This window comes from Cryptomeria japonica, chromosome 8 (assembly GCF_030272615.1).
Source record: "Cryptomeria japonica chromosome 8, Sugi_1.0, whole genome shotgun sequence".
In the NCBI taxonomy this organism is placed as follows: Eukaryota; Viridiplantae; Streptophyta; class Pinopsida; order Cupressales; family Cupressaceae; genus Cryptomeria; species Cryptomeria japonica.
Window position 1 is genome coordinate 563936217 of NC_081412.1, and position 12239 is coordinate 563948455.

General features: G+C 32.7%; 1 protein-coding gene across 1 annotated transcript; it reads right to left on the reverse strand.

The window, feature by feature from the left end:
- Positions 1–7327: 7327 nt before the first annotated feature.
- Positions 7328–8031, reverse strand: LOC131857403 (pathogenesis-related thaumatin-like protein 3.7). The gene is made up of 2 exons (XM_059209936.1): positions 7689–8031; positions 7328–7599 (listed from the first exon to the last, which is right to left on the reverse strand). The coding sequence occupies exons 1-2, from the start codon at positions 7945–7947 to the stop codon at positions 7343–7345; spliced, it is 516 nt and encodes a 171-aa protein (XP_059065919.1). The 5' UTR covers positions 7948–8031; the 3' UTR covers positions 7328–7342.
- Between the last annotated feature and the right edge of the window lie 4208 nt (positions 8032–12239).

The window sequence follows — 12239 nt, forward strand, 5'->3', positions numbered from 1 at the left end:
CTGTTGTTTTGATAAACCCTAACTGATTAAGTCTAGTGAATTGGCTATATTAGTTTAGGATTTGATAATGAGTGGTATTGATTATGAAACATATGCATATTATATGAAGAGAGTTTCAAATAGTTTTTGGCCCATTGAGTTATTTTTTTTTGTCTTGGGAATGTGCAAGTATATTGCATGTAATGTAAAGCATATGATGAGTTACTAAGATCAATGAAGCAGTGATCAAGGAGTGGTCGAGGCTTTCTTGAATGATGTGTATAGATTGTTATGTAATCTAGTGGTCATACTTGAAATAACTTGTTTGTAATCTTTATGTGAATTAGGTTTTGGTTGTGTTACCGACCTAGTTGATTTGTTTATAAGGTCGATGAGTTGTTTTAGCTGAATTGTTGGAAAAGTTGAATTGAGTCTGTGGTTGCAGAACTTGATGATGTATCTACAATTTTATTAAAGGAAGATAAGAGCATGAAAAGGATCTGATCAAGCATGTGAAGTGCTATTCAATCAGATCAGAAAATTTTTGTTGTTTTCTAACAATTACAATAGTTAAATCCCTTAACCAGGTAAGCTCTAACAAGCTTGGTGTTATTCAAATCCTCTAAGAAAGTGATCCATTATCTTGGATTCTAAATCCTTCACAAATTTTACACCTCATACGGTATTTCTTCTAACAAGGAATTATAGTCAATCCCTTAACTGAGTGGTCCCTAATAGGATCTGTTCTTAACAGGACTTTTTCTAAAAGCTTTAACAAGCTTGGTTCCTAACAGGGCAAACTTCAGAAGAGTTCAGATAATTATCTTGTGAGTCTCATCTCACTATGGTTTTTCCCATTTGGTTTTCCATGTCAAAAATATTGTTTCAAGTAGTGAATATTTTTGTGGTTATGTTTCTATGGTTGATTTTCTCAACTACTTATTTCACTTTGATAAGTTAACTAGTAACAATCTGAAATGAAGTTTTACTTATGTCAAGTAAAAGTATTTGGATGATTGTGAGTTTCATATTGTTTACTATTATCTATTGTGATAGTCATCTGATTTATCTTGATAAATTTATGTTGATAGAGTTATTGCATTTATAGTTCTAAGTTTACTTGAGAGGTTATTTCTGAGAAAAGTGAAAGTTTATTAGTTTTTCTATCTACTGATTCACTAGCCCCCCTCTTAGTAGTTGATTGTATCCTTATTTTTTCATCATACCATTAATTGGTATCAGAGCTCATCTAAGATCCAATAAAGTCTATGCCTAATAGCTTGAGGTAAAGATCTTGTAGAACATGATGAAGAAGGAAGGTACTAAGTTTAATAGAGAGAACTATAGGATATGGAGTGATAGAATGAAAATTTATATCAAGAGTCTTGGAAATCAATACCGAGAACATGTTAATACTCAATATGTTGTACCTAGTAGGATTGTGATTGATGATCAAAAGAAAGAGAAACAAGAAAACAATCAAGCACTGGAGGCTATTATTAGTTCTTTGTTTGATGTTGAATATGTTGATGTTCAATGTTTGGAGACTGCATATGAGGTATGGGAGAAACTTGAAAAGATTTATAGCGGTGATGAACATGTGGATATTGCTAAGGAAGAGAGTCTAAGAGGGAAGTTTGGTGACATACAGATGGCTGAAGGTGAGAATATCGAACAATATGATCAGAGGATAAAAGAGATAGTTGGTGAGATCAAGAATGTTGGTGGTAAAATGGATGATGCCACAATAGTTAGTAAGGTGTTGAGAACCCTGCTAGCAATCTATGCTATTCAAGTTGCAGCCATTCAGGAACTAAAATCTATTGATAAAACCAAGGTAACCCTTGAATCCATCATTGGTAAGCTTACTGCTTTTGAATTAAATGGCTATGATGGTAGTATTCAAAAAATTGAATTAACATTTAGAGCTTATGTTTCTAACCCATCTATGAGAAAAAGTAGATATGTTAGTCACTTTCATGAATCTAGATCCAGTAGAGAAATTCATGATGAAGACAGTTTGGTTGAGATTGAAGCATTGTTGGCCAAGCGGTTGCCCAAAGGTATTGGTAAATATAGAGGTAAATTACCTTTGAAAAGTTTTGCATGTAACAAGATTGGACATATAGCTGCTAACTGTCCTAATGGTGATAATGAGCACAAGCAAGAGAAGTTCAAGAAGTACAAGGGAAAAGGAAAAAGGGATTGTCTTATTGCAGTTGATGGTGGTATCACTGGTGAGGAATTTGATGGTGATACTAATGAAGACATTATCTTTGTAGCCATTAAAGAGGAGACAACTAATGAGAAAGCTTTAGTTTCTTGCATGGATAATTTTGATGATTGGATCATTTATAGTAGTTGCTCACATCACATGACTGGTGACTAGATTAAATTTATTTCTTTGAAGGAATTTGATGGTAGAGTTGTAAGATAATGACTCACCCTACATGGTTAAAGGTAAGGGAACTATTTCTCTTAATGGAAAGAGCAATGCAGATAATTTCTACTAGGTTGAAGGTCTAAAGTACAATCTCTTGAGTGTTGCCCAACTCAATGACAGAGGATACCCATTGGATTTTAAGAATGGTATGCAAAAAATCTATGGGAGAAAAGGTGAACTGATTGCAACCGGCAAGTAGCCTAAAGGTAACCTATTTCATCTAGATCCTAAAGACAACAACTATTTAATTGCTAAAGTAGATGATAGTTGGCTTTGGCATAGGAGATTTTGTCATTTGAATTTTGATAACATTGTTAAAGTGAGTAAGTCAAAGACAGTGAGAGGTTTTCCTCAGTTGGACAAACTCGTTAATTCTCTTTGTAAGGAATGTCAATTGGGAAAGATGACATCCTCAACTTTCAAGAGCAAGTCTTTTTCAACAAAGCATCTATTAGATTTGGTTCATACAGACCTATGTGGACCAATAAGGACTAAAAGTATTCAAGGTGATATATATTTCATGATCTTCACTGATGATTGCTCAAGGATGATGTGGGTCACATTCTTGAAAGATAAAATAGAGGCATTTGGTAAGTTCAAGACATTCAAGGACTTAGCTGAAAAGGAGATTGGAAAGAAGATAAAGTGTCTGGGGACAAATCAAGGCGGAGAATTCACTTCTAAGGAATTCACTAGATATTGTGAAGTAAATGGTATCAAATGACCACTTTCTGCACCAAGGACACCACAACAGAATGGTATTGCAGAGAGAAACAATTGATCAGTTGTTGAAGCTACTAGGATGATGTTGATATAAGGAGGTGTAGCAAAAAATTTCTAGAGAGAAGTTGTCAGCATAGTTGTCTACACAATGAATAGGATTTTGGTAAAAAGAGGTAAGGACAAGACTCCTTATGAATACTGGTATGGTAGATCATCTAACATTGGTTATTTCAAGATATTTGGTAGCAAATGTTTTATTAAAAGAGGTGACTATATTAGCAAGTTTGAGGCTAAAAGTGATGAAGGTATATTTCTTGGTTATTCCACCAAGAGTAAGGCATACCAATGCTATAACAACCAAACATAGAGAATTATTGAGAGTGTTGATGTTCAAGTGGATGAGTATCCTGAAGTCTCAGGAGAAACTAGTATGGAGAAAAAGGATGAAGTTCCTTGCATTTTGTTTTTTGGAAACAGAACCTATGAAACCTTAAACTAGTAAAGAGAATTTTGTTGTACCAGTTCAACCGGAACAGGTAGATTCAGAAGAAGATGATGATAATGAAGAAAATGAAATGAAGATAATGATCATTTTATTCTAAGGTATGTGAGATTCAATCACAATCGTGAATAGATTATTGGAGATAAGGATGTTGGAGTGCTAAACAAAAGAAGGATTAGAGAAAATTCTTACATGATCTCCACTATTGACTAGAACTGCTAAGGAAGCATTTGGTGATGATCATTAGATTAAAGTTATGGAGGAGGAACTTGAAAAATTTGAGAAGAACACCACATGGACTCTAGTACCCTAACCGATGAATAAAAATGTAATAGGGACTAAGTGGGTTCTTAGGAACAAGATGAATGAAGATGGTGTTGTAGTTCACAACAAAACTAGATTGGTTTGCAAAGGTTGTGCATAAGAAGAAGGAGAAGATTATGGTGAGACTTTTGCACCAGTGGCTAGACTGGAAGGTGTCATAACTTTAATGGCTTTTACAAATCATAAGGGATTCAAAGTATATCAGATGGATGTGAAATTTGCATTTTTGAATGGAATATAAGAAGAACAAGTATACATTGAGCAGCCAGATGGTTATGATTTAACTGATAAGAAGGAAATGGTATGTAAGTTGCACGAGGCACTATATGGATTAAAGCAAGCACCAAGAGGATGGTATGAAAGGCTTCATTCACACTTGATGAAGATAGGATTTCAAAGAACCAATGAAGATAGTAACATATGTCTCAGATTTGAAGGAGATAAGATAGTGGTTAGTGAAGTATTTGTGGATAATATCGTATTTGGAGGAAATGATGACATGAGAAATGACTTTGCAAATAAAATGAAAAGTGAGTTTGAAATGTCTCTAGTTGGAGAGATAAAAAATTTCGTAGGTTTGCAAATACAACAAATGAAGAGTGGTATTTTCATTACACAGTTTAATTATGTGAAAGAAATATTAAAGACATTTGGTATGAGTGACTGTAAACCAATTGGGACACCAATGGTTATAGGTTGTAAGTTGTCTAAGAAAGATGAGGCTACATCTGTTGATGAGAAGGAGTATAAGTCAATGATTGAGAAACTACACTATGTTGCACAGAGTAGACCGGATATCACTCATGCAGTTGATCTAGTTGCTAGATTTCAGAAGAATACAAAGGAAACACATTTGATAGCAACCAGGATTTTCAGATATTTGAAAGGTATTGTTGACTATGGATTATGCTATCCATATAAAGGAAACATTGAATTAAAGGTGTACACAGATGCAGACTAGGGAGGTAATGTTGATGACCGGAAAAGAACCACCAGTGGAGCATTCATTTTGGGTGGAAGACTTGTTTCATGGAGTATAAAAAAGCAGAGTTGTATTTCACAGTCTACTATTGAAGCTGAGTATGTTGTTGCTTATATGAATTGTACCCAGGCTATCTGGATGAGGCACATTTTGGAAGGTTTCAAGATTAAGTTTACTGAACATGTAAAGATCTTATGTGATAATACTAGTGTCATTCATATTTCAAAGAACCTTGTCTTGCACACACAAACCAAGCATATTGAATTTAAGTATCATTTCTTGAGGGAAAAAGTGTAGAGTAAAGATGTGACCTTAGAGCATATTTCTACCAAGGAGCAACTTGCAGATATCTTTGTTAAACCTCTACCTAAGACTACTTTTGAGTATCTTAGAAGTTAGCTAGGGTTTATACCCCTTCATGAGGTCAATTGAGCATGATGTAGATTACATCAGTCCTGGAGCTACTTGTAGAATTTTACAGTAGGATTGGTGTAGAGTGGAGTTATTCCACAAGGGCGGCATCAAGTTGAAGATTATTGATGTTGAATTGTGCATTTGACATTGCATATTTTACTTTCAATTTGGCATTGTTGTCAAAGGGGGAGAAGAACTATGTGATTATGTGGAAAAGAACCAGTGATAGAACTAGTGACAAACTGAAGACAAGGATAGTAGATAGTAAAATGTAAACCAGGATTCCTATTCACAATCACAACAATCAATGGTATTGATATTTGTATTGACATCAATGCCAAAGGGGGAGATTGTTGGCATTTGCATGAAGATTGCATTAATGATTTGTTATGTTGTCATTGATGTCAATTAAACTGGTAATGTTATAATGATATTGTTGTAATGTTTTTTTATAACCAATAGGAAGAGCTAAGTGAAAGGAACTATAACCGGTAGGTAAGTTTGGGGAGTGAACCAATATTGCTAAGTATTGGAGATTTTTACCGGTAAACCCTACCTGTTATTTTGATAAAACTTAACCGATTAAGTCTGGTGAATTGGTTATATTGGTTTTGATCTGATAATGATTACTAATGATTATGGCATGTATGCATATTGTATGAAGAGAGTTTTAAAGAGATTTTGGCACATTGAGTTAATTTTTTTTGTCTTGGGAATGAGCAAGTACATTGCATGTAATGCAAAGCATATGATGAGTTATTGAGATCGATGAAGCGGTGATCAAGGAATGGTTGAGGCTTTCTTGAATGATGTGTAGAGATTGTTATGTAATCCAACGGTCATACTTGAACTGACTTGTTTGTAATCTCTATGTGAATTAGGTTTTTGTTGTCTTACCGACCTAGTTGATTTGTTTATAAGGTTTTTAAGTTATTTTAGTTGAAGTTTTGGCAAAGTTGAATTGAGTGTGTGGTTTCCGAGCTGGATGATGTATATATAGTTTAAGTAAAGGTAGATAGGAGCATGAAAAGGATCTAAACAAGCAAGTGAAGTAATATTCAAATAGATCAACAAACTCTTGTTGTTTTCTAACAATTGCATCAGTTAAATCCCTTAACCGGGTAACCTTTGACAAGCTTGTTGTTATTCAAATCCTCTAACAAGGTGATCCATTAGCTTGGATTCTAAATCCTTTACAAAGGTTACTCCTAACAAGGTATTGCTTCTAAGAAGCCATTATAGTCAATCCCTTAACCGGGTCGTCCCTAACAGGATATGTCCTTAACATGACTTTTTGTAAAAGCTTTAACAAGCTTGCTCCTAACAAGGAAAACTTCAAAAGAGTTTAGATAGTTATCTTGTGACTCTCATCTCACCATGGTTTTTCCCATTTGGGTTTCCACGTCCAAAATATTGTGTCAAGTGGTGAATGTTTTTGTGGTTATGTTTCTATGGTTGATTTGCTCAACTACTTATTTCACTTTGATAAGTTATGTTAATAGGTAACAATCTGAAATGAAGTTTTAGTAATGTGAAGCAAAAGTATTTGGATGATTGTGAGTTTCAATTTGTTTATAGTTATCTATTGTGACAGTCAACCGGTTTATCTTGACAGAGTTATTGCATTTATAGTTCTAAGTTTACTTGAGAGGTTATTTATGAGAAGGTGAAAGTTTATCAGTTTTTCTATCTACTAATTCACCCCCCCCCCTCTCAGTAGTTGACTGGATCTTTTTTCTTTTATCATACCATCATATTCATCATAGAACATCTAGTAATATACAGGTTACATACAGTCTAACATTCTTGGTTCAAGTTACATCACAAAATACAATTCATCTAGACCTCCAAAAAGTGTTTGAATTATAATTTATGAATCTAGATTGTCATACTACTTTGTTATATCTCAAAGGATCAAATACAAAAATATATATACCATTGAGAACACATCCGGGTTGGCCACAAAAAAATACATTTACCAAGGAAGAAAAATGAAACATGTAAAATAGGTCAAATCCAAAATGTTGCAGTCACCGGTTTTACAGCTTCCTCGGCCGCTCGCATCAAAAGAGCAGCTGGTTCGGCCCCAGAATCTTGCCCCCTTTGTCCCCGCCGGCACATCCACCGTCCATGTCTGACCTTGGTCGAGCTGCTGCCCTCCTCCGGGTAATCCTGCCGCCCAAACCGTGTACCCGCACTGGTTCCTTAACTCAAACTTAACTGCTCCCGCCTCTGCAAGAAAACACACACATATTATTATTCTGAGCCTCGGATGCATATAGTATTCAACCTACAACTCTTATGTTCTAAATACAGCTTACCTTGCATATGAAGAGATATGGCCAGTCCTGCCACAAGAAGAAGCACAAGATCTGAAACTGTTGCCATTATAGCGTCTGGATTGAACGATTGAATGAAGATGGATAGATTGGGTATATGAGGAGGGATTATATAGACAACATCTCTCCGCAAGTTATGGCTCCAGAAGCCGTGTCTTACGAGAGTCCCCGTCAGCATTGAAATTCTCTCCTTGAAAACTTCTAGATTGAACTGTTTGAATAGTTTATTCTTCAAGATCATATTATGTGAGAAGTGAATGTTTTTAATTATATTTCAATATCGGAATGTAGGAATTCACGCACATGTTGGATCATTTCTATGATCAACTTCATAATCATATATTATAAATCCTGTCTCCCTACATCTTAGTGATAGATCTTTTATCTCCCTACTTCCTAAACATTGATGAAAAACATATTACCCAATCAGTTCCAAAATTTTAAAAAAAATCAATATTATGAACTCTAAAAAACTTAAATGTCTTTTAAGTTTTCAACCTTGCAATTTGTATTCTGATCATCTCTACATGACTGGACTGCTGACCCATTCAAGTGCTATCTTAACAAAAATATCAGATCATAATGACTTGAACGACTTCTTAAAACACAATGTCTTACCTAAACATCAGAATTAAATGGATTTTTTAATTAGTGCATCCTTATTCTCGAGACTTCATAACCTAATGGTCATCATCATTCAGAGCATGGCTATAATACAATATTAATTGAAGGTTTAAATCAGCTCTACTTAATTATATTCAAAATAATGAGTTGTTTCTTTAAGAGACTTAAATAATTGCTGTAAGATTTAAGTCAATTCTATTAGATTTAAAACTAATATATACAATTCTCTTAATATTTCGATTACTCCCATAGAATACATCTCCACATAACAATTATAAGTCCATTCTCAAAATTGATATTTCCCACCAACATCGTGACAGCTCCACGTAGGAAGGAAGCCAAGACCCGGCTTCAGAGCAGCCTATCTTATGAGAGCCCCAGTCTTTTAAAATTCGAATGGTCATCAACAATTAGACTTCTGTTATCTCAGGCTTGACATGTTCTGCAGTGATCTCTGATTTTCAATATCCTAAAGTTGCGTGAATTTCAAAAGCCTTGACTATGCATGTTAAATTTAGTTAATTATATTGACATATGTTTTATAATGAAAGGTATGGAGGATGAGGACTGAAACACCGTCTTAATTAGTAATAATATTTTGAACAAGGAATGTAAAGCTTAAAGTTTTTGAAGTTTTTGTCAAGTTATAGAAGATAAATATATAGAAAGCAAAAGATATCCACAAGTAGAGAGTACATTTTGATAATGAAACAGAATATTATCGGACAGGTTGAAAAAAATATTTCAAACTTAATTCTAATAATATAGACCACTCAAAGTTGATATTTTCCAGTACAGAATATTATCCCAAAGACTGAAAAAAATATTTCAAACTTAATTCTAATAATATAGACCGCTCAAAGTTGATATTTTCCAGTACAGAATATTATCCCAAAGATTGAAACAAATATTTTACACTTAATTCTAATAATATAGACCGCTCAAAGTTGATATTTTCTTGATATTTTGAAGAGATCTCCACATGTTACAGAGGAAGCGGGTAAATCAAGAACCGACTACAAAGCCTCCTATCCTATGCAAGTTGTCGATGAATGTAAGATTCAAATACAGCCTTTTATTCTAAGATAGTTAGTAATGACATTTTAAATATATTTATTTAATTTTAAATTGAATATTATTATTAATTATTAAATGAATTTATATATTTATTTATTAAAAAAATGATATATTTTATAAATATTATATTTAAGATTTAAATGATTTTTTGTGAATACACTCATACCATTATAATCTATTTTTCAAAATGTAAAAGAAATATTAATTTTTAAGAGATGTATTTCTTTAATTTTCTCATTGAAAATGGAATGTAAAAAGTTATGTCATTTTTACAATGTTCCCACAATTGTAAACTAATAAACAATCTTGAAAGGTACTATTCAGTTGTTGATGTGTACAAATATGTGTTCTCTCTCTCTCTCTCTCTCTCTCTCTCTCTCTCTCTCTTTACAAAAGTGACCAAAGCCACTGAAATATTTATAATAATATGAAAGTAAAGATTTACATAGTTTCTTAAAGCCCAAATTTTGAAATAGACTAAAATTTATATCAACAATTTTTTTTCAAGTATATTCATCCAACCAAATACTTATGTATTGTTACCGTAGCATGCTCAAATACACCATTGCTAAATAGGAAATAAGGATGATCACGAATCCTTAACTATCTAAGCAATTCAAACATAAAACCAATGGAATAAATGCAAAATGGAATTAAACTAAGCAAGATGAAACTCCCTATTATTCATCGTGGCTTCCATTGTCTTTCTTCTCTCTGTGGTATGACGGCTCTCAGATATTGCACTGGCAACCTGCAATTGACACAAAGATTCGAATATCATGATCTAGAATAAATTGTCCACGATTGAAGAGGAGTGAAAATGGAGATTGAATGCTCAATTTATAGATTTTTGGAGAAGATTGATTGAGAGGTGGAACAAAATGATCAAGAGGTGGAACTCAGGTGACCTCATATGCTGATTGATAGTTGAACTGCTGATTTAGAGGTGAAACAAAATAGATTGAATAGATTAATTGAGTCAACTGATTGAGAAAAAGCTAACTGAAAGAAGAAAAAGAATGATTGAAGTAAATAAAGAAGATGACAAAGAGAACTAGAAGATGGAAATAGAGACTAGAGAGATAAATGATTTAATTAATTAATTTAGCATGTGCTTGCAGTTTGATTTAGATTTTCAATTTAATCTTTGAATGAAATTTATTCAAATAATTGAATTTATTTTAATTCAATTTAGCATTTGAATATATTTAGAACTTGACTTTGATTTTCAATTTGGTTTTTGAAATCATGCACATGTATTTGAATTTGGAAGAATTTATAAGAATGTGAGATTAAATGAAATTAGAATTTGGGGATTTGGAAATGGAAGAATTAATTAGATAATTAAATAATTTAAAGAAACTATTTAATTATGCTAGAAATGGATTTTAATTAAATAATAAAGATTATTTGAATTAAGGGATTAAATTACAATTAATTAAATAATAAATATTTAATTAATATTTAGAAAAGGGTTGATGATTACATGATTAGAGATAGAAATTGTGAATTAATTTATTTAAATAATAAAGATTATTTAAACTAGGGAATTAATTAGAATTAATTAAATAATAAATATTTAATTAATATTTAGAAAATGATTAAAATGATTAAATGATGAAAGAATAAGAAATAGAATAATTAGTAAGATGACGAGGAAATATGAAATTAGAAGAATAAGATTAATTAACTTAATTAAATAATTAAAGAATTATTTAATCAATTAGATGAATAATTAGTACATGATCAATGAGACATTTTTAGGTGTCTACATTTGCTCCTCTTTGAGACAAAGTCAGAATGACATTGTTCAAAGAAAATGAAAAATTATGTCCCAGTATGCCTTGGTGATACTCAAGGTGTAATACCCCCTCGAGAGATTGTTTGTGCACTACAGACATGAATGATCTCTCAAAAAAAGAAGAATGTGAGATAAAATAATAGTTAGTTTATTAGAGATAGAAATAGGTGATGTGAAGATGATATTGAAATAGAATATGAGAGAATGAACCTTAGAATGAAATAGAATGAATTAGAAAAGAATATGATTTAGAAAGAGATGATGAGAAAAGAATCAACAAACTAGAAATAAGCAAATTTGATGAAATCAGAATGAAATTGAATGAATCATGAACCTATGTCATTATTTATTGTGCAATATATATCCATCACTTTGCCTTATTATTGAAAAATGGAGCTTAGCACATCAGGGTATAAGGAACCAAGATGTAAAGATATCTCATTGAAGAAACAAAGACGTAGTAGACAAGCAACAAACAAAGAAAAAGATAATGCCCATCATGGCTCCTCTAGTCACTTGTGGACATCCCTGAGTAGCGTAGGAACATAATCTGTCACCAAATGATAAAAGATAAATACTAACACGGACAAAATTCAGCAGCTATACTGACCTTGTGCCTTCGTTCTCAGTTGCTTGATGTGATGGTTGATAATGTCTGATCTCAGAAAGTTGCAGACCCCGTTTAAGACTGACCTGTCTGATTTCGAGTGTATCCTCTTTTGTTTAAGACAAGATAATGATCACTTTGATATGGATATGATAGGATTGATAAGACAGATTGAATAGTTGATTGTAGATGTTTGACTGGATAGTCTTATCCTTTGTTGACCTCGTGCGAAGCGTTTGCTGGATATCCACTAGGGTATTTGTTTCTCACGAGATATTTTATTGCAAGTTTTTCTGATTGATTGATTTTTCGGTTTTTAGTTCTTTCCAAGAGCTTTTTCGATGTTTTTGGATTATGTAGATCGATATTTGAATGTTTTTGATTGATTTTTTCAGGATATTTTGTAGATGTTTTTGGTTGATTT